Genomic DNA, 27510 nt, shown 5'->3' on the forward strand with positions numbered 1-27510 from the left:
CTCTGGGCCCCTCAAAGGCTCTGAGACTAGGACTCTATACAGGACACCCTGTGGGCTGAATGGGGCAAGGCCTGGGGCAGCTGCTGTGCCAGGTTCTGAAAGAGCAACCCCACACGTGCCCTCTCACTATTCCTCACTGGTGTGGACCCACTTGACCCCACTTCCTAGAACATCTAATGAGAATGAAGTCCACGGTCATGCCTCTCTGAGGGGAAAAACAAATTTCACTTCCTAGCTTCGGGCCAGCTTCACATAAAAACCCCCTGGAACTATACCACAGATGCAACTGTGGAGGTTTTGAATTTACTGAATCTTCTAAAGATAGATTTCTTCAACAGCAGGTTTCCACATTTTCCAAAATTTAAACACAACTTTGAGGATTTTAAAACATTTTAATTTGACAAAGTGAGGGAAAAAAGAAGGGAGGAAATTCACCCCTATTGAGTACTGACATTTATCAGATACTGACTCAGTCGTTTGAGACAGGCTTGCTTATTCAATCCCAACAACAGTGCAAGAAGGTGGCTACCACTCTGTAATAAAGGAACTAAGCCTTAGAAAGATAAACAATTTCCCCAAGCAAAACAGCTAGTAAATGGCAGACAGGGATGGTAACTTTGGTAGTCTAATGGCAAGAAGCGGTGGATCCAGGTCCTCTGCATCTAGCTCTCTGCTCCACCTTCCCTAAAGTGTAGTTCTGTCCTCCTGACCCCGCTCACATATCAGTATTGCCCTCCATCCCAGTCCTCCACCTTCTCAGCTACACCCGCCCCCCTGGATCCTCATGAGACCCAAGAGCCCCCTGCTGGCTCTCTTGAGGTTCAGCACAGTTTTATTCCTGGGACTCCACAAAGTGAAGTGTCTAGGGTTAGGGTAGACCCCAGGCCAGGAGGTGGTGGGTCACTGCTGGCCTCCACGCAGCGGCTCCACCCGCAGCCAAAGGCCGCCCTCTGCCCGCAGGACTATCTCTGGCTTCCTGCGCGGCTCCTCCTCATCTGGCAGGACGCGGAAGCGCAGCAGTGTGAGTGCCAGGACCACCTTCATCTCTGTCATGGCAAACGTCTGCCCAATGCAGTTCCTGCGGGGTGAGAGTAGGGGCTCTGACTGCACCCAGGTCCCCATCAGGCCCCATCAGGCCCAGAAACTACCTGGGACACCTATCCCCTCCTGCAGGGATAGAGAAGGAGGCTAACCATGCCTGAGACCACCCCAACCTGGGCTTGCATGTCCCCTGTACCCCACTCCTGTCTTCACACCATCCCCGCTTCACACACCCACCAGCCTTACCTCGGCCCTGCAGAAAAGGGAATAAAAGCCAGAGGTGACCTCTTCTGGGGACTTTCTGGATCAAAGCGGAAGGGATTGTATACCTGGGGCAGAGAGGACAGGCCTGCTGGGTGGGGTTTCTCAGGACACCCGGACACCCCCAGAAAAGACAGATGTAGATAGAGTAGAGGGGAAGTGTCTGATTTCCCCAAGTGGGGGCAGCACCTCAGGGTCTGGCCAGACGGATGGGTTGTGATGAATCCCAAAGATACTGATGACACAGATGTTCCCTGTGGGGAAGGAGGAGGCAGTCAGGATGAGGGCTCAGCTGACAGGACCACCTCCCTCCTCCCTCTGAAATTTTGGGCACCTTTGGGAATGACCCGGCCATCTGGGAGCACAACATCCTGGGTACAGCAGCGAGAGATGATAGTGACTGGGGGATGCAGCCGCAGACTCTCCTTGATGCACATGGTCAGGAAGGGCAACTGAGCCAGATCATCCCTATGGATCCCCACACGCACAAAAAAAAATCAATTATCCAAGGAACAAAAACAGAGACACCCCTGGGCCCTGATGCTGTCCTGTGAGACACTCTCTCCACCTCCCACTGACCCTCACTCCTATAATAAAATAAATTCAAGGGAGTTCCCAGTGTGGCTAAGCAATAATGAACCTGACTAGTATCCATAAGGGCGCAGGTTTGATCCTTGTCCTTGCTCAATGGGTGAAGAATACAGCATTAATGAGAGCTGTGGTAGAGATTGCAGATGAGGCTCGGATTCTGCATTGTTGTGGCTGTGGAGAAGGCCTGTAGCTGCAGCTCAAATTCGGACCCCAGCCTGGAAAATTCCATATGCTGCATGTGCATTCCCAAACAAACGAACAATAAAGTAAATTCAAGATGAAGCAAAGATTTAAGCATTACAATATCAAAATCACAAAAGTCACTAGAAGAAAACAAACTGGTATTTTAGAAGCATTTCTGAGCAAAAACACAACAGTTACTGGTATCCTTAAAAGTATTAATATATTTGCATTTAAAAGTTTTTTGAATTATACAATCAGCTTAAAAAGCAAAAACAATTCTCTATAATGAATTTATGGGTTTACATGAATGAGTAAGATCTACTCCACTCTCTGGGGTGAAATGACCTAATATTATTAAGGTGTCAGTTCTTTCTAAATCAGTCAACATAACCAATGCAATCTAATAAAAATCTAGTTTTGGAGGAAGAGGAAAAGGAAGGTGGTAATTGTATTCAGTTTGAAAGAATTAAAGTTCACCAAAAGCTAGGTCAATTTGTAATTCCTGTTGTGACTCAGCAGGTTAAGAAGCTGACTTGTATCCATGAGAATGCAGGTTCCATCCCTGGTCTCATTTGTGGGTTAAGGATTCCATACTACCACAAGCTATGGTGTAGGTTGCAGACACGACATGTATCTGGCATTTCTGTGACTGTGGCGTAGGCCAGCAGCTGCAGCTCCAGTTTGATCCCTAGCCTGAGAACTGCAGTATGCCACAGGTGTGGCCCTAAAAAAAAAAAAGCAAACACCCACACACACACAATAAAATCCTAAGACAAATAGAAAATAATCACTAAATTCTGTTGGGACAACTAGTTAGCCATTTAGAAAAAACTGTAGACCCCTACCTCAGTACTTATACCAATACAGATTTCATATGCAATAAGGATTAAGAAATAATAATAATAACAAAAATATTAAATAAAATTAACTTATACACAGAATTGTTTCCTTTTTTTGTCTTTTTGGGGCCACACCTACAGCATATGGAAGTTCCCTGGCTAGGGGTTGAAATGGAGCTGCAGCTGCCAGTCTACACCACAGCCACAGCCACAGCCATACCAGATCCATGCTGGTCTGCAACCTATACCACAGCTCATGACAACACTGGATCCTAACCCACTGAGGCCATGGATCAAACCCACATTCTCATGGATACTAGTCAATCCTTGACTCAATGAGCCACAATGGGAACTCAAATAACACCTTTTTAAATAAATAAATCCATTAGAGAAATACAAGCAAGATGTTTACATTTTAGTCCTAGAGTATGAAAGTATTTTCTAAGCATTTTTTTTCTTTGTAGGGCTGCACCCAAAGCATATGGAAGTTCCCTGGCTGGGCATCTAATTGGAGCTACAGTTGCTGGCCTTCGTCACAGCCACAGCAATGGCAGGATCCGAGCAACATCTGCAACCTACACCACATCTCACAGCAACACTGGATCTGTAACCCACTGAGCAAGGCCAAAGATCAAACCTGCATCCTCATGGTACTAGTTGCACACGTTACCACTGAGCCACACCAGTAACTTCCCAATATTTTTTTTAAGTAAAGGAGCTGTGAAGGAAAAAAAAGTTAATATATTTGACAACAAATAAATGAAACCAAACCAAGATAAAGTCAAAAGACAATCTGGGGAATAATTCTTGCATAAGAAAAAGTAATTGAATTTCCTTACATTTAAACAGTTTCTATAACTCGGTAAGGAAAAAATGACTAGGATAAAAGTAAAAATTTAAAGGACAAATTATGAAAACTGACACTCTACAGAAAAATAAATATATGTGGTTGGTCAAAATAGGAAAGCAGTGCCCAACTTTACCAATATTTAAAGTGATGTTCACTGAAATAACAAACTATATTTCACCTAAGAGAAGGGCAAATTTTTAAATTTTATAATGCACACTGTTGATGAGGATACAAGGAAATGGGCACTCTTAAAATCTGTTTGTAGGAATGAATTTGCCAAGAGCTATTAAAATGCAATACTCTAACAGTCTTTGATCCAAGAACACCACTTCTAGGAATTAGTCTGAGAAAGACATCCACACATATACGCAAAGTGGATGTACACTGCATCAGGTTGATTGTAGTAACAGGCTTGGAAAAGATACAAATTGATGGGGGAATGTTTAGATAAATTATGATACATCCATATAATGGAATGTTATATAGCCATCAAGAAGAAGGATATAGGGATTAACTAGTTCTGTCCCACCATGCATGGTAAATCTGCAGAGTAAATCAGGACAGAGATACTGAAAAGCAACTTGGCAATATCTATTATAACTGAAAATTATATATTATATTATGTAAATGTCCCCCACAGAAGCAGCTTGGGTAAACTAAGCAATGCTATACACACTCAGAGAGAAGGAGCTCTAAGACACATTATTGACTGAAAAGAACAAATGACCAAATGTGTGTGTCTGTTTATATTAAACTCTAATAACCTAATCTTATCAGGATGTTTCATTGGGTGCAAAAAAAAAAAAACCCACCTACTCTTATTATTGACTTTGCAATTCAAAATTAGTTTCCCGAAACCTAATAAATGAAAGGATCTTGAAGCTATATTGTCAAGGATCATGCCTGGAAGCTCTGTATATACTCTGAGCTGTAGAGACATAGGATAGAATGAATAAGGCAAGAGAGACTGTGAACAGATTAATGTAGGGACAGACTGAACAATGTCTGGAAGGACACAGGAAACCATTGAAGGAAGGGATGGGTTTGGGATGCTGGTGTCTGACAGAGGCTTATGGGAGGTGATGGATGTCTTAAACAACTTTATTGTAATTATTTTGCAATATATACATATATCAAATCACCATGTTGTACACCTTAAGCTTGTAGAATGTTATATGACAGTTATATCTCAATAAGCCTGGGGTGGTTGATGGGAAGCTTATGTTCATACTGTTTAGATTTTACCAAGTGCCTAATTTTTTTTGAAGTTGAAAGAAGCACAAAAACATCTTTCCACCTCAAGGACTGCTGTGCTGAGCAAACCTTCACGTTGAGGGTACTACCTCCAAAATATTTATCCAGACCAACACTTTCTCTCCATCCATTAGCCTTTGGCCCATAATCTTCCCCCTTATCACCCAGACTGCATCTCATTCCCTCCAGGTTGCCCCTGTAGCTGCAAAGAGATATTTCTAATACATCAGACCTCTTTCCTCCCTTGCTCAAAGATCTTCAATGCTCCCCATCACTCTCCTATGTTAGTCATGGATCTCCTTTCAAGAAAGAACTAGCTGGAGTTCCTGCTGTGGCTCAGCAGTAATGAACCCTACTAGTATACATGAGGATGCAGGTTCATTCCCTGGCCTCACTCAGTGGTTTAAGAATACAGTATTGCCATGAGCTGTGGTATAGGCAGCAAACACATCTCAGATCCAGAGTTCATGTGGCTGTGAGACAGGCCAACAAATACAGCTTCAATTCAACCCTTAGACTGGGAACTCCCATATGCCATGGGTGCAGCACTAAAAAGAAGAAAGAAAGGAAGAAAGGAAGAAAGGAAGAAAGGAAGAAAGGAAGAAAGGAAGAAAGGAAGAAAGAAAGAAAGAAAGAAAGAAAGAAAGAAAAGAAAGAAAGAAAGAAAGAAAGAAAGAAAGAAAGAAAGAAAGAAAGAAAGAAAGAAAGAAAGAAAGAAAGAAAGAAAGAAAGAAAGAAAAAGAAACTTGCTGTACAACTTCAAGGAGTGCTGTTACCTGACAGCCTCCAGCTATAGGATCCCTGGGCTCTGCTATAGCTTTCACAGCAAGGTCACACTTTCCCAGGCAGCCTACAGCCAATGACTGAGCACAGTGGGCCACTAATGTCTAATCATTATTGCCCCATGTGACGCTTCACTAAAGGCAACACCCAGCCTATTTTTATTTTTTATCCAATATTGGAGTCCCAAAGGACTTGAACTGATACATTTGAAAACTCTTAATGTCCTTTCCAAAGCACTCCAACAAGGGCTTCCATTACCAGATCCAGCTTTAACAAGAACCTCTCTGATCCTCACACTGTAGATTTCACAAGGAGCCAACCACCTTTATCTCCTCCCAGACATCCCAGGCTCACTCTTGCATGCTTCCATCCTGGCCTTTGCACAAGTTACCCCCATGGCTTGCAGCACCATCCAATAACCACATCCAGGTGGCAAATCGATATTCACTTCTTCACTATGAAGCCTCACCTCCTTTCATCTCTGCCCCAGGCTGGACCATGTAGGACTCAAATGGGACTAGACTCTGAACTGGAAAAGGGGAAGTATAGATATGTTTCCTGAGCAAAGAGGTGGACCCCCGAGAGATTTCCTCGGAACCCCTGGGATAGAATATTAGATGGGAATTAGAGGAAAGAGCAAAAATTCAGGGCAATGGGGGTCTTTGGAGAAACAGTGCAACTTCAAGCAGAAGAGCAAGGGAGGAGAGAGGATGTTAATATATTGAACATGTACTGTGCTGCATCTGTTCTGCATTGTCACAATTCTCCAAGTAGCACCTGTGGAGGGGAGATTCCTCACCCCACCCCCCAATTCATAGAGGAGAAAACACTATTCAGAAAAAGGGGACTGATTTTCTTAAGTCACATAGCCAGTTAGTGGGGCATTAATGAAGACACTCAGATCTTCTCATCCCCAAAGCCTCAGCTGTTCAGACTGGGCATATATATATATATAAAAATAAATAAATATATATTTTATATATATATATATAATATATATATTTATATAAATATTATATATATTTATATATATATAAACAAATATATATATTTGTTTCCCCTTTCCCAGCTGGGGACTAGAGCCAATAAGAAGGGTTCAGGAAGACACCATGTGGACATGCACTCACCATTCAATCTCCTTAGGCTCACGGTCCCTCAGGAGCTCTTGCACCTCCTGCCGGCAGCGCTCCTGGTACTCCGGATGCTTTGCCAGGTTGTACAGGACCCAGGAGAGGCCACTGGCGGTGGTGTCATGGCCTGAAGGGCAGCCAAACAGGCTTGGGTCTCTGGGATACTTCAGCACCAAAGGGTCGACAGCACCCTCATGGTAAGACGCCCCCCACCCCACCCCCGCCACCTCAAATAACATGGGAAAGATGGCCAAACGGGGTGATCCAGGGCCACCAGCCAAGTCCCTCACATGAAGAGACCCCTGCCTGTTCCGAAGTCCCACACCGGGACCCTCACCCGCAAACATGAAGGTGTCAGCCTCGGCTCGGATGTCCTCATCTGACAGTCCTTTCCCGTCTTCATCCTGGAGAGAAAGCACCCCCCAAATCACATCAGCTCAGAGGACACCTGAGCCTAACCTGAAATTGTCCCTGAAGCTCCATCATCCAAACAGGATCATCCCCTCGTCAGCTCCAGAGCCCACCCCACAGCCCTCCTCCTTGGTCTCCTGCCTCCTGTTTACTCCTTCCAGGCAGCCTTCTACACAGCCACGTCTGAAACTCCTCACCGACCTGTCCCTCCCTTCCTCAAGCACCCTCTGTGACTCCCTAGCCCTCTCTCGATCAAGTCCATGTTCTTTGCTCTGACATGTGAAACCAAGATCCAGTCTACCTACCTCTTGAATTTAGATCCCAGAGAAGCCTACCTTGGCCAGCAGGAGCACATCAATGAAGTCCAAAGTCTTGGCCTTAGCCTTGGCCCTAAGGAAGTCTTGGGAACCCTGACTAATGAGGGTGCGACGCCGCTCCTGGATGACGGCATCTGTGAAGTCGTGCACCAGGCGGCAGGCCTTGCGGAAGCGCCTCCCTTCGGGGGTGAGGTAGTACAGGAAGTCCTTGTGCAGGAAGATCTGCTCATTCCGTTTTGTCACCAGGGCACTGAGCTCGGAGATTGCAGCAATGTATTCACTGGGTTTCCTACACAGTCACACCAGAGAGAGCCTTGAGAAGCAGCTCCTTAACACACAGGAAACCCTGGGAGCCCTTCCAGTCAGGAACCCAGGACCACATCCCAGCCAGAAAAGAGTGCCCTCCCATCAGGTTTCTCTCGCTGCCTCCCATCTCTGTCAACTGCCTCATGTCCTAGATCTCAGGGCGGAGCTTGAGAATCACGCTCATCTCTCCTCGCTCCTACACAATATCTGCCCCTGCCATTCTTCCTCAGCTTCTCCCAAATCTGCCCCATTTTCCCCACCAACGTCAAGCTTCCTCCTCTCTGGGGTCTCCTTCCATCCTCTGTCCACATGACAGCCAGGCTTTGCCCAAGTCAGATGTCCAAACTCCGCTTTGACCACAACCCACATCTGCTTGAGCACCTTCCCTGGCTCCCTGGAAACCTCAGCAAAAAGTTCATATCCTCTTTGTCTGGCTTTGGAATGTCCTTAAGCTATAGCCCCTGCCCACTCCTCCAACCTTATTTCCAATGTCTCTCCTCACTCTTACACCCACTTGGCTCACACTAGCTTCCTGGCCTCTATCAAGCAGTTCTGCCTGACCAAGAGGATCTCACCTTCTCTTTCCCCTTCCTGACCTTCAGTGTCCACCCCTCACCCACCTCCTCCAGGAGGGCCCTTCTGATCACCCTGCTCAGTCCTCCCCCTACCCCATCCACTCCCTTGGGTCTATGGCTCATGGTTCCAGGCCCTGGGACAAGACTCACTCCTGGCAGTTGCTGTCAAAACTGAAGACACATTTCTGCAGACTGTCCAGAGTCATGAGGCTGATGTGTTCAAACATGTCCAGACGGGTGTGGCCCTCTGAGGCCAAGTGCTGCCACTTGGCCTGGACAGAGAAGAGGGCAGAGCTTGGGCTGGGTATTGCCTCCCCTGAGCCCCTCTCCAACCCCAAACACCAAGATGCACTCCCCCAGACCCTGTCTCTTGGTCTCTGCCCTAGGCACCCACCCCCAAGGATGCCCAGGGCGTGAGTGGGAGTGGAAGCTGTTCCTATCAAGACATCAAGCCCCCAGAGCTGGGAGTCAGGAGACCTGAGTTCAAGGTCCAGCTCTGCCTCTTAGGTTCTGGGTGCCCTTGGTCAATTCATTGCTTTCCACTGGGCTTTTCCAGCATCAAATATTTAGTAACACTTCAGATGACCTGCTTTGGTAATGGACAAACTAAGTTAGAGTTGCTGTACCCCCACACATAGCATCCTTCCTAGTGTGTGATCCTTGGCAAGCCCCTAACTTCACTGGCCTCCCATTTCATCCTCTATAGTGTGGCAATTGTCATAATCTCTGCTTCGTAGGAATGTAAAAATAAATTAAGCAACACATGTCAACAAATGGCCCCACTGTTTGGGATTTCCAATAAGTGTGAAATAACCGTTATTTACAGTAGTGTCTGAAGTTACAAAAATGTATCTTTTATGAAAACATTAGTTATTATCATTTACCTTAGTTGAACACATAGGCTTATATTTTTATTAATAATAATGAGGAGTTCCCTGTGGCTCATCAGGTTAAGGATCTAGTGTTGTCACTGCTGTTTCTCTGGTTATAGCTATGGCACGGGTCCAATCCCTGGCCCCGGGGAGTTCCTACATGCTGGGGGCATGGCCGTCATTATCATCATCATCATAAAAAGTAATGTTAGCTTCTCTGACCAATAAACCTAGTATAGAAAACAAGATGTTCAAACTACGGTAATTAGACGTTTTTGGAGAAAATGAAGACTTTGCATCATCTAGAATTGTGCTAGAGTTGCTAAAATCGTCATAAAATCAAGGTTAAGTTATATGATCACACCCGACTAATTTCCAAGGATTCATTTTAACTAGAACTACCACTTTATGTTTTCCCTTTTAGGGTACTATTCCAGTTACTCAATTACTTAACTTCATTTAAAAAATAACTGTTAAATAACCATTAACTACCATCATCATCTTCATCATTACCATAGTGGTAGACAACTGCAAAAATGTCATTCACTCTTTGTAATGAGACTTTGTGGCTCTTCCATTAGGAGGTGGAACCTCTCTCTTCACATGCTGAATATGAGCTGAGTATGTGACATGCTTCAACCAGCAGGAACAGAAAACCATGGTGTGCTAGTTCTGAAACTAGGCTTCAAAAGGTGCCACATGTTTTTTCAGACATCCCCAGGGCATATGGAAGTTCTAGCCACAGCTGCAGCAACACTGCACCCTTAATCTACTAGGCTGGGCCAGGGATCAAACCCGCACCTCCACAGAGACAAACCAGATCATAAACCCACTGCACCACAGCGAGAACTCCATACTGCATGTTTCTTTTTTTTTTTTTTTTTTTTTTTTTGATTTTCTGGTTTTATTTCTTTTTTTTTTTTTTTTTTTCCCACTGTACAGCAAGGGGGTCAGGTTATCCTTACATGTATACATTACAATTACAGTTTTTCCCCCACCATTTCTTCTGTTGCAACATGAGTATCTAGACATAGTTCTCAATGCTATTCAGCAGGATCTCCTTGTAAATCTATTCTAAGTTGTGTCTGATAAGCCCAAGCTCCCGATCCCTCCCACTCCCTCCCCCTCCCATCAGGCAACCACAAGTCTCTTCTCCAAGTCCATGATTTTCTCTTCTGAGGAGATGTTCATTTGTGCTGGATATTAGATTCCAGTTATAAGTGAGATCATATGGTATTTGTCTTTGTCTTTCTGGCTCATTTCACTCAGGATGAGATTCTCTAGTTCCATCCATGTTGCTGCAAATGGCATGATGTCATCCTTTTTTATGGCTGAGTAGTATTCCATTGTGTATATATACCACCTCTTCCGAATCCAATCCTCTGTCGATGGACATTTGGGTTGTTTCCATGTCCTGGCTATTGTGAATAGTGCTGCAATGAACACGCGGGTGCATGTGTCTCTTTTAAGTAGAGCTTTGTCTGGATAGATGCCCAAGAGTGGGATTGCGTGGTCATATGGAAATTCTATGTATAGATTTCTAAGGTATCTCCAAACTGTTCTCCATAGTGGCTGTACCAGTTTACATTCCCACCAGCAGTGCAGGAGGGTTCCCTTTTCTCCACAGCCCCTCCAGCACTTGTTATTTGTGGACTTATGAATGATGGCCATTCTGACTGGTGTGAGGTGGTATCTCATGGTAGTTTTGATTTGCATTTCTCTTATAATCAGCGATGTTGAGCATTTTTTCATGTGTTTGCTGGCCATCTGTGTATCTTCTTTGGAGAGATGTCTATTCAGGTCTTTTGCCCATTTTTCCATTGCTTGATTGGCTTGTTTGCTGTTGGGTTGTATAAGTTGCTTATATATTCTAGAGATTAAGCCCTTGTCAGTTGCATCATTTGAAACTATTTTCTCCCATTCTGTAAGTTGTCTTTTTGTTTTCTTTTCGGTTTCCTTTGCTGTGCAAAAGCTTTTCAGTTTGATGAGGTCCCATGGGTTTATTTTTGCTCTAATTTCTATTGCTTTGGGAGACTGACATGAGAAAATATTCATGATGTTGATGTCAGAGAGTGTTTTGCCTATGTTTTCTTCTAGGAGTTTGATGGTGTCCTGTCGTATATTTAAGTCTTTCAGCCATTTGGAGTTTATTTTTGTGCATGGTGTGAGGGTGTGTTCTAGTTTCCTTGCTTTGCATGCAGCTGTCCAGGTTTCCCAGCAATGCTTGCTGAATAGACTTTCCTTTTCCCATTTGATGTTCTTGCCTCCCTTGTCAAAGACTAATTGACCATAGGTGTCAGGGTTTATTTCCGGATTCTCTATTCTGTTCCATTGGTCTGTCTGTCTGTTTTGATACCAGTACCACACTGTTTTGATGACTGTGGCTTTGAGGTATTTCTTGAAGTCTGGGAGAGTTATGCCTCCTGCTTGGTTTTTGTTTCTCAGGATTGCTTTGGCGATTCTGGGTCTTTTGTGGTTCCATATAAATATTTGGATTGTTTGTTCTAGTTCTGTGAAAAATGTCATGGGTAATTTGATAGGGATGGCATTGAATCTGTAGATTGCTTTGGGTAGTACGGCATTTTCACAATATTGATTTTTCCAATCCAGGAACATGGAATATCTTTCCATTTCTTTACATCTTCTTTGATTTCTTTGATTAAGGTTTTATAGTTCTCGGCATATAGGTCCTTTGCCTCCTTGGTCAGGTGTATTCCGAGGTATTTGATTTTGTGTGGTACAATTTTAAAAGGTATCGTATTTTTGTATTCCTTTTCTAATGTTTCATTGCTGGTATACAGAAATGCAACTGACTTCTGAATGTTAATCTTATAGCCTGCCACTTTGCTGAATTTATTAATCAGTTCAAGTAGTTTTGGGGTTGAGTCCTTAGGGTTTTCTAGGTATAGAATCATGTCATCTGCATACAGTGACAGTTTGATCTCTTCTCTTCCTATATGGATGCTTTTTATTTCTTTTTTTTTGTCTAATTGCTGTGGCTAAGACTTCCAAAATGATGTTGAAGAGCAGTGGTGAGAGTGGGCATCCCTGTCTTGTTCCAGATTTGAGTGAGAAGGCTTTCCATTTTTCCCCATTGAGGATTATATTTGCTGTGGGTTTATCATAAATGGCTTTGATTCAATTCAGGAATGTTCCCTCTATACCCACTTTGGCGAGGGTCTTGATCATGAATGGATGTTGGACTTTGTCAAATGCTTTTTCTGTGTCTATTGAGATGATCATATGATTTTTGACTTTTTTTTTGTTAATGTGGTGTATGATGCTGATTGATTTGCGTATGTTGAACCATCCTTGTGAACCTGGGATGAACCCAACCTGGTCATGGTGTATAATTTTTTTGATATGTTGTTGGATTCGGTTGGCTAAGATTTTGTTGAGAATTTTTGCATCTGTATTCATCAATGCTATTGGGCGATAGTTTTCTTTTTTGGTGGTATCTCTGTCTGGTTTTGGAATGAGGGTGATGGTGGCATCATAGAATGTCTTTGGGAGTATTCCTTGTTCTTCAACCTTTTGAAAGAGTTTAAGGAGGATGGGCACCAATTCCTCTTTATATGTTTGATAAAATTCACCTGTGAAGCCATCTGGTCCTGGACTTTTATTTGTAGGGAGTGATTTTATGACTTCTTCAATTTCGTTTCTAGTGATGGGTCTGTTCAGTTGGTCTGTTTCTGCTTGATTCAGTTTTGGCAGGCCATACTGCATGTTTCTGATTGCTCCCTTGGAGCAGTCTCCACCATGCAATCAAGCCCAGGCTAACCTACTGGAGGAGGAAGGACAAAAGCAAGAGTCCACGGTCCCACCAAGGCTATCCTAGACCAGCTGATAGCTAGCCAAACCCCAAACATGTGACAGAGCTGAACCTGGGTCAGCAGAGCTGTCTACCAAACCCACACATGACCACAGACACAGGAGTGATTCCAGCTAAGATGAGAAGAACAAAACAAAACTGACCCAACATCGCAGGAACAATAATAAACCCAAACTCAAGTGTATGAGTTTAATGTGGTATGTAATGAGTAGGAACTGCAGGAGATCCTGTTGTGGCTCAGTGTGAACTAGTATCCATGAGTTCAATCCCTGGCCTCTCTCAGTGCGTTAATATGACTTGGCGTGGGCCTGTTTGGGTTCAACTTGTTTGGGGCCTTCTGCGCTTCCTGTATCTTGATTTCAGTTTCCTTTAGACTGGGAAAGTTTTCAGACATAAATGCTTCAAATTTATGTTCAATCCCCTTTTCTTTTTCTTCTCCTTCTGGAATCCCTAGTATGCATAGCTTGGCCCACTTTATAGTATCCCATAGATCTCTTATATTGCTTTCATGTTTTTTCATTCAGTTTTCTGTCTGCTGTCCTGATTGGGTGATTACCATTATTTTATCTTCCAAGTCATTAATTCGTTCCTCTGCATTATTCATTCTGCTCTTCAGTGCCTCTAACTCAGCTTGCACCTCTGCAAGTGAATTTTCTAATGTTTCTTGGCTCCTCCTTTTACTTTCTAGTTCCTTTCTAAAGGAATCTGCATTACGGTTCATATCTACTCTAAATTACTTCATATTTTCTCTTAATCCCTTTAGTAATTTCACTAGCTCCTTTTTGAAGTCGGTGTCTGTTAGACTGCAGAGTTCTGTTTGCTCCTTCGGGGAAAATCTGTTGTTCTTTTAACTGTGAATGATTCCTGAGCTTCTTCATTTCACTTATCTTTTTCTTATTCTGTGACTTTAGGGAAAGCAATTACTATAGCCTTGGATGGCTATTTATATGTGAGAGCATCCCTGGGTATTTTGTGATGGCTCACTATGTATTTTTAGGGTGCTGTGCGTGCTTCCAGGGAGATGGAGGCAATGGGCAGGGCTAGTAGCCAGTGCCTATCGCTGGGCCCTTGACAGTGGCAAAGACCCGTGGGCAGACGGCATAGCTGCTCCTAGTTGCAGGGCCCTGGGAAGTGACTGTGATCTTCAGGCAGAGGTATGCTATGCCTAAAGCATTTGGCAGTGGCAGCACCAGGGTGTGTGTGTTCCCAGAGGAATGAGAGCACCAACTGGTGGTGCTTGGTTGCAGGGCCCACCTGTGTGCCGACCTCCGAGGTGACTGAGGCAGCAGGTGGTGCCTCTTCACAGACCCCTAGTGGTAGCAGGCCACGCCCACCTCTGGTGTCTGAGATGACTGCTGTGGTTTGCCCCTACTGCCTGCAGACCATGCAAGAGACACAGTGTCATGCTTAGCCCCCTGCTGCCCTTAGCCTGAGGAAGCAGTGCCCGGCTACACATAGCCCACAGAAGAGGCATCCCATAGCCTGTAGCCTGCACTAGAGGTTCCCTGCCCTCACCACCTTAGCCTGCGCCAGAGGTTCCCTGCCTTCTGAGAGTCCACAAGGAAAGACATTCCTGTGGTGTTCTCTGCCTCCTCCCCTGACCTCTCCAACAATGGTGCCTTGCATCTCCTGTGGGCCCAGACCTCCTGAGTTCCCTTGGCTGTGGCGATCCACTCCCCAACCAGTGGCACACAGCTCCCTGACCCCTCAGGCTGTCTCCACGCATCCAACCCTAGTCCACTCCCTGAGTCTCAGCACCCAGCCCCTGCCCAGCCTCTCAGGCTGTGGTGTCTGGGAGTGCTGGTACAAATGGTCTGTATGGCTCTCATCGTGCTTGGCCCTCCTCAGTCCAGTTCCTGCGCTTTGCCCTGAGACTTTGAGATCCCTCTGTTCTCGTGGATCTCTGTATTGGTTACATGGCTTCAAAAAAGTGTTTTTCCTCTTTCACAGCTCCCTCTCAGGAGTGCTGGTCCAATCCTGCTTCTTTCTCTCTTTTTTTTTTTTTCTTCTCCTCTGTTCTACCCAGGTATGGGGAGGGTTTCTTGCCCTTTTTGGAGGTTTAAGGTCTTCTGACAGCAATCAATAGATGTTCTCTGTGACTTGTTCTACATGTAGATGGGGGTATTTTGATCCGTTTACAGGAGAGGGTGAATGCCATGTATAGTCTTCCACAAGTATTTTTTGGATGCCCTGCGGCATATGGAGCTCCCAGGCCAGGGATCAGATCAGGACCACAGTCATGACCTAAGCCACAGCTGTGGCAACTAGATCCCTAAAGCTCTATGCCAGTCCAAGGAGCAAACCCACATCAGTGTCTCAAAAGATGCCTCTGATCCCACTGCCCTACAGGAGAAGCTCCTCCTCCACCATCCTGACTCATTTTAAATCTTCATCATTTATATCCTGAATTTAAAGAGTTTCCATGATCTACACTAGAAACTAGAGCAGTCTGTGTACCCACTGTGTGCCAAGAACAGGATTCCTTTACATCATCTTGACCACCCTTTCAGAAGGGATTATTATCCTGATTTTAAAGATGAGAAAACTGAGGCTTCGAGAGGAAAATCAGTGATGCCACCCCCCCCCCCCACACACACACACAAAAAGCCATTCAGCAGAGCAGGATTCCAGACTATTTGTGTCCGAGGCCACTCCGCCTTTCCCAAGGCTCCAGCTGGGAACCTGGGTTCAAGAAACTCACATGCATGATGTCTGCACTCCTGTTGAAAATCTTCACATATGACTTCAAGATATCAAAGTGGAAGGCAGGTGTCAGCAGGCGGCGCTGGTGGCTCCACTTCTCACCAGCACTCAGCAGGAGCCCAACCCCTAGCAGGGGCAGCCATGGGGAGTGAGCAAGAAGGGCAGCACCTTCCCCCAGACCCCCAAGGTTGTCCCCAACCTCCGTCACTCCCGGTTACTCACCCAGCCAGGGCTTCAGGAAGCTGTAGAAAAGCATATCCTTGGGTATGATGGTGGCTGACATGAGAGATGGAACATCAGGGACCACGGAGAGGAGAAAGGGAGGGACTTTTGCTCTACATTCCCCCTCCAATCCCAGCATGGCAGGAATGGGACCAAGGGCAGGGGAAACAGGGAGGAGGGGGGAGGTAAGAGAGGACAAGACCAGGCTGCAGCACAGAGTAGAACAAAGGCAGAGCCAACACACACACTCCTACATACTTAGATGCAATCCAACATGGCACAACAGGTCTCGGCACACCTTGACGCGGTTCTTAGGAGGACTAATATGTTCTACACACCCAAGCACAGGAACCTATCAGGAACCTAGTACACCACATTTGCCCCATCACTCTCTGACATCTCCTAGAACACCCAACATCACCCCAATGTGTATTAGCATGCCTTAACATGAAACAGCATACATGATATGTCCTAACATGGCATAGCCCTGACCTGGGCCTGAGGCAACATGACACAATCTTAGCATGTCCCACAGAGAGGCCCCAGATAGGACTTAAATACTGTCCCATTAAGGGCACAGACAGAGTCTGGGCGTGACCTAGACTTCCTCAGTATCCTCCTTCACCCTACCCTTAGCATCAGGTGCTTAGGCTCAAGGGGACCCTCTGTGCTGAAAGGGACCAGAAGATGCTGTCCCACTCAGATACTGAGCTCCACCCACCATGAAGAGCTCTCCCTGTCCCCTTAAGCCTCCAGAGGCCCCCAGGACCAATCAGACACAGTGGGCCAACCTGAGGTCGGGTGGTATCCCTGCCCCACACACACAGTACTCTGGCCATCTCCCTACCCCCACATCACCTTCTGGCTTAGGGTTCCTTCCATCAGAGGCAGCTCAGGCAGCAGAGAATACACAGAACTAGGAGGCAAGCTTCACATGCTACGTGGCCTTGAGAAGTTACTATGCTTCCCTGAACCTCTTTTTCCCCACCCTGGAAATGCCCACCTAGCAGGGTGGCTGGTGGATGAATAGCTGCAGTATCTGCCAGTCCAATGTCTATCTCCTTTTCCTGGAACCAGCACCCCATACTTCCTCCACCGTCAACCCAAGTAGTTATGAGGGCAGCTGTGCCACCCCATCCCCTGCTCCAGAGCCGACCATATGACACTCAGCCTTACCAATTCAGCTGCAGTTATTAGGTGATGAAGTGGTCCCTGTGACCCAGGCCACTCCACTTTAAGGGAATTCTGCAACTTTTCCTGGGTCTGTGGGGCGTGAGCTCACTTGTCAGCGGGGATTGACCTTCTGGGATTCATCTTTACCAGCATGAAGAAGAAGAACACACAGCTTTGAGATGAAGACAGATTCCCAATGACACTGCTTGAAAACCTAGATCCAGCCATGCCTGAAGGCAATGCTCCCTGAGCTTTTCACTCAAGAGATCCCCTTTCTTAGACCAACAGGGTTGAGTTTACACCACCACCCAAAACTGGAAGAGATTCTGGCAACCAGAGAGAGCCAAGGACCTGCCCAGAGGAACCAGCAGGTCTCTGTCGATGCTGCGCATTCCCCTGCACAACCTGGTCTGTGGAGGAGTGGGAAGGGCTTGGAGCAGGAGCAGGGGGAGCCTGGGGTAGGGAGGGCTACCAGGAGATACCTGGGGCCTGGAGCAGGGGAGCAACAAAGTTGGGGTGGACAAGCCGCAGGACGGGGTACAAGGGCCCTAGCCACCAGAGATGGACGTCGCGGAAGCAGTGGCCGAGATCTTCTACCAGCCGCATGCCCTCTTCATTGTTCTTCGCCTGGGAATGAGTGAGGATGGGTCCAGGCCTGACAGAGGGCCTCAGAAACTGCAAGTGCCCACTCCATTCCCAAGCCACCACACTCACTCACCCCTTTTTCCCCCCGCTACCTGGATTATTAACCTATACTTTTCTCTATCTCAACAAGTCAGCTTCTCTCTGCTGGCCTCTCTTTTTTCATATGTATCCTAGTGACTCTCTCTGTGCCCTTATTCTCTTCATCTCTGAATTTTGACAGAAAGAGAGACGGGGCGGGGAAGCAAGAGAGATAACAGAAGGATGGGTGGATAGATATATTTGGATCGATGGATGGATGGATGGATGGATGGATGGATGGATAGATAGATAGATAGATAGATAGATAGATAGATAGATAGATAATTATGGGTAGATAGAAAGATAAATGGATGGATGAATAGGTAAAATTTTAGATGATGGGTGGATAGAAAGACGGATGGATGGAGGCATGATGCAAATTCTATGATAGATAATGGATAGATAAATATATTATGGATAGATGGATGGATGATAGATGATGGCTAGATAAATAGATTATATATGGATGGATAGCTAGACGAAGATAGCTGAGAGGAGGACAGACGATGGATGAATGGAAAATGGATGGATAGATAGGTAATATTTATATATGTGTATGTACGTTTCTTTTGCTCCATTTATATCTCTCTGCATGTCTTCTCTCAGTCCCTCTCTCTGTATTTCTCTCTCTGCCCCGATTTCTCTGTCATTCCACACATCTTCAACTCAACAACTCTGATTCTCCTCACCTACACCCTTTCCACAGCTCCCCTTCGCTCTCTGGATCAATCTCCTGCCACTACCTGGTCTTGAAGTCCTGTGACCCCTACTCTCCTCACCACTATTTCTCTAACCCTCACTGCTATCACTGTAGCTGCAGGGAACTCCCAAGTGCTCAAAAGCCAAATCCTCACTCTGTCACCTCCAGGCCTCTGAGTGCACTAGTCCTCTCCACAGAATACACTTTCCTTTCTTTGCTCAAAAAAACAAATGCCTGCAATTTATTCCAGACGCACTTGCATCAACTCTTCCTCCAAGAAGCCTTTCAGCCTGCCTGAATGGCAGAAGCCTTGCTTCCTCTCTGGGTTCTGCCAGCCCGTCTCTCCCTCAGACCTAATCTGGCCACAGAGAATTGGGGTGTCTCTGCCTCTGCATGCAAAATCGGGGGTTCCTCCAGGGCAGAGTCTGGGGCTATCTCCCCAAGAATCCTCAAACAGTGTCCAGAATGGGGGTTGGAAAATAAATGAAAGAAAGACATGACCAAGGAAGCCCAAGTTCAGGAGGGGCTTTGGGACCTGCAAGAGCTGTGCAGAAGTGAGGCAGGGAAGGGCTCGCAGCACTCAGATGCTGACACAGCACCCACCTGTGGTGTCAGTGACAGACCAGGCAATAACACAGTAGCAGAAAGAATGAGGAAGATGGCGGGGCCCAGCAAGATCCACTGTCTCTGGGGACAGTTGGCCACCAGTGGAGTTAAGTCCCTCAAGCCCTGCTCCATGGGGGCACTTGCAGCCAAGGCAAGGGCCATCACTCCCCAGAAGGAGCCCCTACAGTGGACGCTGTGTCAGAATCTGCACAGACAGAAGGAATCTCAGCTGCATCTTGGAACATCTCCAGGTCCCAAAGGTGCATCCCAGGGCACAGGGAGAAGACACACTCTGCCCACAGGGAAGCTGACCTTGGCTGGAGAAGACAGATTTTTCTCATGCCGGGAGTGGTCCCAGCCCTAGTGGTGGCCACAGGAAGAGGTCCTCATGGGGGAGATTTGTGGGTGGTACAGTGACCGAAGGACTTGTCCCTGGGTTTGGGTCCCACATCTTCTCATGTTCTGACCAGTCCATATGGCCTCTGTTTCCTTGCATGGTGAAGGGTCTAAAGTTCTGGGACCTTCCAGCCCTGGAAGATGCCACAGGACAGATGTGAACTCTACCTATCAACTAGGGCAGCCTCTCCCACCTATGAGTCTGTTCTACTGCCCAGGCTCTGTGCACAGTGCATTCTGTCTGACAGTCTATCTATCTATCCGTCTATCTATCTGTCTACCTACCTATCTATCTATCTAGCTATCTATCTATCTAGCTATCTAAAACATCCTGTCTATCCATCAATTTATCATAGTATCTCCCAGCAAGCCAGCTATCTCTCCTGAACCTATGGACACTCCCATAAATCATGCCATTTACAAATGAGGAAGCTGAAACCACATACCCCACAAGAGGAAGAAGCATGGGTCCCCTCCTGGTCAAGCATTCTCACCCTCATGAGGACCCAATCAAGCCTGACAAATAGTCCCAGGTGCTCCAGTCAAGGGAATATAAGTCTTATTCGCCTTTGTCACCCACTCCCTGCTCCCTGATGACCCTGAGACACTTGATGAGATCAGTCCAGACAGGGAGAGGGACTCAGCCAAGATCACACAGGAACAAACACGGAAGGAGAGAAGAGAGGTCAACACAAGCCTCCAATGCCAAGCCCTTGGATGGGGAGCCAGAACTGCAGTAACTCTGTAACATTCCTGCTGCCTCAGGGGCTGGCTGAGACATGTAACCTAGGGAAACCTTTACAATGAGCTTGGGACATCCTGTTCTGTGACAAGCTGGTCTGGGGGAGGAGAGGAGAGGAGCTGGACAATCAGGATTTTGGCCTTGGATAACAAAGGGAGGTGATGGCAAGCTACCCAGGCCTCCCCCATCACATTAGCAAATATTTATTAAGTGCCTACTGTATATCAGCCCCTGGGATGGGCCACTGTAGATCTAATCTGTGCCTCCCAGACCTACCATCTACTCAGTAGAGTTGGGTAAAAAGCAAATGATTGGATAATTAACTGTGTAAGCAAGAGCCAGGCCAAGTAAGAGGTCAAGGACTGGGTAGGAGGAGTTATTAGGGAGGCTTTTAGAAATTAGTTATATTTGAGCTAAATGGGAGAATAGGAGGAATCCACTGGGTAACTTCAGGAAGGGAAGAGCCCCCAGGCAAAAGAACAGCACAAGCAAAAGCCCTGTGGTGAGAAGGGCTTGGTTCACTGAGGAACCAAGAAGCTCAGAGTGACTATGACATGCATGAGGCTGAGGAGGACACCAGGGCCTGGCCAAGAAACACTTGCCTTTATTTTCAGAGGGATAAGCAGGCATTGAACAGTATTCATCCGAGAAGTTGCATGGTCTAAACTGAATTTCAGAAAAATCTCTCCAGGGCCAAAGACACAGTGGAGGAGAGGGGAAAACAGTGGCAATGAAGAGACCAGAGAAGGGGGAGGGAGTGGGATGGATGGGGAATTGGGGGTTAGTAGGCAAAAACTATTACATGTAGAATGGAGAAGCAATGAGCCCCTACTGTACAGATCAGGGAACTGCACAATCTCTTGTGTTACCACATGATGGAAGATAGTAGGAAAAAAAGAATAGACTTATATGCTCGACTGGGACACTTTCTGTACAGCAAAAAATGACAACATTGTAAATCAACTATACTTTTAATTTTCTTTTTTTAAAAAAGGGAGACCAGTGAGTAGGCTGGGAGAGCCTTCCTGGAGAAAGGTTATGGTGCGTGGGGCCAAGGGTGACAAGAGATGCAGAGAGCAGACACATTAAGGAGGGATTGTGGAGGCAGCACATTAGGGACAGATGCACAGGTGAGAGGAAAAGGCAGACTTAGAAACCCCAAGGTATGGGCTGAGGGCAACTAGAAAGATGGATTAGATCAAGGGTGGGGGCAGGATTGGGGACAGAGCCATGAGTTCAGATTCTGACCAAGGAATCAGATGTTTAGGAGCTCCCCAGCCCCCATGAGAAGAGGAGGAAGGAGCTGGATAGGATGACCTTGGGCTCAGGTCAGGTGTGAATTTGGAATTCACTTATGCAAGGAACTGATGGTCCACTTAGGAGCTGGAGCCCTGGGGTAAGGAGATGGTCTTAGGAGAGAAAGAAGAAAGATGCTGGTGTTTCTACTCATGGAAGGGTGGAGCAAAGGAAGAGCCAAGTGGAGACAGAAGGGCCATGAGGAGGTATAGGAGATACCAAGGAAGGAGGGTGGCCTAGAACCAAGAGGAAAAGAGGTCCAGGAGGACAAGGGGATCCACAAGCTCAAAGAGCTGTGAGCAGGTGGATGAGATGGGGGCTGGATGGAGTCCACAGGATTTCGAGTCCATGAGGTCACAGCCATTACTGAGCTCACACAAGGACAAGGTCTTTCAAAGAGCCATGGGGGAAAGCCCAGGTGGTAAGAGACTTCAGCCCATGTGCAAAGGATGAGAATCTAAACTTGATGTACCCAAGGAAATCAGATTGAAAAGAGTCTGTTGGACTAGGGTGCACAGGGGAATGGACAGCCTGGCAAGGTCTAGGATGAGAGATGAAGAAAAAAAAAGAAGCTAGAAGAAAGGGAAGTTTTGGTCAAAGAATGCAATCTGGAATCAATGGTTTTGGACATTGTGCCTTTGCTAGTGATGACAAAGTCCTTATTGGGATTAGGGCCAAAGTAGGCTAATGCAGCACAAAGGAAGGGGCTCTGGGGATGAGGCTAGGAAGGTGGGCCAGGAGCCCCCTCCCACCCTCCCAGGAAATTTGGCCATTAGGTCCGAGTGATTCCTTCTGAAAGAGGGAAGGGTCCACTTTTATCCAAGTTGAGCAGAGAGGCCCACTGATATATCCTGAGGGTGGAAGACAAGTTTGGAAGAGACAGACGCCAGAGGAAGGGGAGGAGGAGGAGAGACTGACCACACATCTCCTCAGCTCCTGCTGTACCCCCATAGGGGCATAAGAGGGGTGGAAGTCATAGCTAATTCCTCTGGGAAGCAGAAGCCCAGAGAGGAGCAGACACTGACCTGAAACCAACAGAGATGGGCCAGGCAGGGACAGACCCTGGACAGTGGCCCTGAGGAGGCCTCAAGACCAGCAGTGGACACCATGGGGTCACTAGGGGACCCAGCTCTCTGCAGCCCATTCTGTCACTAGGGGACCCAGCTCTCTCCAGCCCATTCTGAGAGCTCCTCAGATGTGCGCCAGTGTAGGGAAGACAGGCAGGAACATAACCCCAAACTGGCCTTGGGTGAGGAAGGCTATGAACCATGAAAATATTGGGGCATAGAGTGGACAGAGAGGAGAGGGTTCGACCCAGTGGGGAAGTGAGGAAAATGCTCTCCCTTGCTTCTCTGCTGCCCTAGACCCCAGCTCAACCCCAGCCCAACCCCAGATCCCAAGCTCCCTGAGCCCAATCCCCAACCCCTGAGAAGTCCACACACCATCATCCCTCAGACCATCTTGTCACCGTCACTCACCAGGCCCAGGTGACCCCAAAACCAGTTCCGTTTTGGGGGTTGCGGGAAACACCGGAGGCGGCAGCAGTTGTCATAGAAGTTATAGATCCAGGACAGGATTCGGGACAGGAGCCAGGTAGCACCGACCAGCTGCAGAAGCAGCCACGGGGAGGCTGACACAGGCCCCAGTCCCAGCCAGGACAGGCTCAGCTGCAGCATCCTGCAGGGCAGATGGTGTGGAGAGTGAGCTCCTGAGACTCAGCAAAGGGACAGTGAGGGTGAGCTCTGAGGCAGAGACAAATAGACAAACAAACACAGGGAGAGGAACAAGGGGGGTGAGGGGGAGGGATGGTGACTGCTGGGGAAGGAAGGGCTCAGAGATGGGAAGACTGAGACTCAGAGAGGGTTGGAGACCCAGGAAAATCCAGAGGAAGAGAGAGAGACAGGGAGAGGGCAAGGGAGGACAGAATGAAGACACATCTGCACGGAATCAGTGGAAAGTTGCCTTGGGCAGTGCCCCTCCCCACCCTGGGCCAGAACCCTCAGTCCCACCAACACCAGCACTGCACCTTCTGTCTGGAGCAACTAGTCCCACACAGCTTCTTCTGTCCTCTTCCTAGGAAGTCTTCCTCCCTATCCCGAACTCTGAACAGGAGGGCAGAGGTGGGGCTTCAGTGGGTCAGCCAATCCCTGCTCCCCTGGCTGCCTCCTCCCCACCTGGCCCTCTGCCCAAGACTTAGAAACACAAAGCAGCTGGCTCCAGAGATGAAACAGCTTAGAGTCACATGATGCAGATGCTTGCTCCTCAGGATTCAGCACCTCCCATGTGGGGCAAGAAGCTTTTTGGAGTGAGGGCAAAGATGACTCTGGGCCCCTATGTTTATAGCCACCCCTGCCCTTCCAAGGCCAGGGTACAGCAGGTATAATTAAGAATGTTCTGGAGTTCCCGTCGTGGCGCAGTGGTTAACGAATCCGACTAGGAACCATGAGGTTGCGGGTTCGGTCCCTGCCCTTGCTCAGTGGGTTAACGATCCGGCGTTGCCGTGAGCTGTGGTGTAGGTTGCAGACGCGGCTCGGATCCCTCGTTGCTGTGGCTCTGGTGTAGGCCGGTGGCTGCGGCTCCGATTCAACCCCTAGCCTGGGAATCTCCATATCCCGTGGGAGCGGCCCAAGAAATAGCAGGAAAAAAAAAAAAAAAAAAGAATGTTCTGGTGCCAACCACCTCTCAAAACATCCTCTGGGGCTCCTCTCCACACGTGGGCCATGCGGGGGCATTCACTATTCCTTGGCACAGAATCAGGAAGCCCATAGGCAAGAAACAGCCTGGCAGGAGTTCAAGTTCTGTCTCCAAGCAACTCAGACCTTGGGTTGGGATAAGAGTGCTGGGAGCAGGATCAGAGAAACCAGCCTGGCTGGGGATTACCACAGCAGATTCAGCAGGTCAAGGGCCCAGTCAGAAGAGGGCACCTGGAGGCGTGAGGGGTAAGGCTAGGAGGGGCCAAGAGAGAACAAGGTCCACACAGGAGAAAGCAGAGTTGGGAGATCCTGAGTGGAGTTCGGCCCCGCCCTCGCTCTGGCTATGGGCTCTGCAAACCCTCTCTGGGCTCAGCCTTCCCATCTGGGAAATGGGATGTTGGATGAGACCCTGAGACAGGGACAGAGGAGGATTCCACAGGAACATGAGGCCCATCAGGAGACTCAAAAATGATGGAGTGCACAAAATGGGCTGCCAATAATACTTATGCTACTGTGTGCCATTACACCAAACAAAGAAAACCTACTCTGTGCAGAGAACTGTGGGTAATTAGTGCCTGCTGTGTGCTGGGTGTCTCAAAAAGCATGCCTACTATATGGCAGCTGCTCTATATAAAGTATACCTACTATGTTCCAGGTGTGCTACCCAAAGTGCATCTAGCACTTCCCACTATGGCAGAACAGCATCATGCAACTTCTCCTTTGGAAGGCCACCCAGAGCAGTAAATTCTGGCCCCATATGGAATCTATAAGCAGATGTGGAATTTCCATTAGCCATGACCAATACTCAAACCCCCACAGGTCTCTGCTCTAATCAGAAGGGCAGGATCTGGGCCTGCAATCAAAAGGGCCTGGCTCCCCGGATTCCTGGGTCAGGTGGTAGAAGGAGAAAGGGAGCCAGCATTGAGGGCAAGAAGCCTCAGGGGGAGACTTTCTGTTCATCTTTGGGGATGTTCAGGAGCATCCCCGATGGTTTTTCAGCAAACAAGGAGCACCTCAGATGCCAAATCACCCAAGCCTGGCTTATGGAAAGTCTCCAGCCAGTGTTGGAAGGAGTGGAGCCACTCACCACCCTGCTCCTTCTCCTGAGTCCCTTCCCCCCCATCCAGAGCCAGGCAATAGGCAACAGGCAAGCCTGTGTCACATCCGAGGTGGTGGTCACTGTGAGTCACCAGCCTTGGGTACATGCCGTCACCTCTCTGAACCTCAGTCTATAATCAGCAAAATGGGCTGATAAAACCTCACAGAGAGTTGCAAGTATCCTGTCAGACATAGGTAGAGGGAGCTGCCTTGTGGTTAAGGAACTGGAATTGCCACTTCCACAGCTCTGGTCACTACTGTGGTGCAGGCTCCATCCTTGGGCTGAAACATCCCAATGCCATAGGCATGTCCAAAAAAAAAAAAAAAAAAGATGCAGGTAGAGAGAGGAGAGGAACATCCCAATGCCATAGGCATGTCCAAAAAAAAAAAAAGATGCAGGTAGAGAGAGGAGAGGAATGTATGTTTCAAAATAGTATTTGGGTAAAGGTTCCATTGATAACTAAAACTTACAAATATTTGTATTGTGCACATGTTTGTATACACATTGGGAAAAAATCAGGAAGAATCCACACAACACAGAAGAATTGGAGGAAGTAGAATTGTAGTCTCTAATGCATTCCATCCATGCTGAGCTGCTGTAACTTTTATTACCAAAACTCAATTTTGAAAATAAATAAAGATTTGGCATGATGAGTGGCACATAGCTTGCACACAAATCAGATGCGTAATTCTTATTTTGTTACCATAAGAACACGCCTCCCTAGAATCAGCCTGGGGTCTCTCTAGAACAAATATGTAGGGCAGCTTGCTGGCTGCAGTTTCACCTTTCATAAAAGAAATGTAAGAGGACCCAGATTAATGGAGAGATATACAATGCTCATGGTGTGAAAGACTCAATGGTGTTAGGATGTTGTCTCACTAAATTGATCAATTAATCTATAAGTTCTAGGAAACTGAATCCCAGGAGGACTTTTTAGAGAATTAGATAAGCTAATGATAAAATTTACATGAAAGTGCAAAGAACTTAGAATAGCCAAAATCTTTCTGAAAAGAAAAAAATGTGGTTGAAAGATTGATACGAGCCCCCCCCACCCCAGATGTGGAATTTGCAAAACTAGGGGTTGAATCAAAGCTGCAGCTGCCAGCCACAGTCACAGCCACAGCATTGCTGGATCCCTAACCCACTGAGCAAGCCCAAAGATCAAACCCGCATTGCATGCATACTCGTTGTGTTCATTACCACTGAGGAACAACGGGAACTCCCTGATAAATCCCTTTTAAGACACACTCTAAAGCGACAGGAATTGTGACATTGTGTTATTGGCCAAAGACTAGACACATAAGTCAATAGAACAGAATGGAGAGTCCAGAATACTTTAAAGAAATGTGCAGGTCAATGTACAAAGCATACTCTTTTCAATAAGTGATACTTGAAAACGTGGACACTATATGCAGGAAAAAATGTCAACTCAAACCTCACACCTTATGCAAACTTTAATATGGATCATAGAAATAAAGGATGTAATCATTATACAACTACAGATGTGATCAATTCAAGTAATAAAAAAAAGAAATAAAGGATGTAAAAAATGTAAAAACTTTGGGAAAAAAGAGACTCTTTATAGCCTTAGGTTAGATAAAGAGTTCTTGTATATAATAATATAAGCCTGATAAGCAGTATCATAAAAAGAAAAACACGGTCAATTGTACTTTATAAAAACTATAAAATGCAATTCTGTGAAAGACATCTAAGATAATGTAAAGACTAGCCACCACCCACTAGGGGAAAAAAAAGACTTGCAAATCATCTATCTGACAAAGGACTTGTAGACAAAATCCAATAATCAGACGGTAAACAATCCAGGGAAGTAAATTGGTAGGAATGAAATGTGGTTCAGCCACTATGGAAGACAGTATGGGGGTTCTTCAGAAAACTAAATATAGAACTGCCA

General features: G+C 46.8%; 1 protein-coding gene across 3 annotated transcripts; it reads right to left on the reverse strand.

Annotated features, from left to right (window-relative positions):
• Positions 1 to 372: 372 nt before the first annotated feature.
• On the reverse strand, positions 373 to 23903 carry LOC102167481 (cytochrome P450 4F3-like). 3 transcript variants are annotated; one of them, XM_021083612.2, is made up of 13 exons: positions 23833 to 23903; positions 23285 to 23483; positions 17826 to 17970; positions 16171 to 16224; positions 15947 to 16074; positions 8692 to 8813; positions 7679 to 7949; positions 7270 to 7336; positions 6930 to 7059; positions 1637 to 1770; positions 1492 to 1556; positions 1288 to 1370; positions 373 to 1078 (listed from the first exon to the last, which is right to left on the reverse strand). In XM_021083612.2, the coding sequence occupies exons 2-13, from the start codon at positions 23480 to 23482 to the stop codon at positions 901 to 903; spliced, it is 1575 nt and encodes a 524-aa protein (XP_020939271.1). In that variant the 5' UTR covers position 23483; positions 23833 to 23903; the 3' UTR covers positions 373 to 900. The 3 variants fall into 3 exon arrangements, with proteins under 3 accessions (XP_020939271.1, XP_020939272.1, XP_084868707.1); XM_021083613.2 differs by having other exon boundaries at positions 23791 to 23903; XM_085012581.1 differs by lacking the exon at positions 17826 to 17970.
• Between the last annotated feature and the right edge of the window lie 3607 nt (positions 23904 to 27510).

The sequence above is a fragment of the Sus scrofa genome, chromosome 2 (genome assembly GCF_054392235.1).
Source record: "Sus scrofa isolate SSC_HxYL_T2T_F1_AM1 chromosome 2, Sscrofa_HxYL_maternal_Yorkshire_Landrace_v2.0, whole genome shotgun sequence".
NCBI lineage: Eukaryota > Metazoa > Chordata > Mammalia > Artiodactyla > Suidae > Sus > Sus scrofa.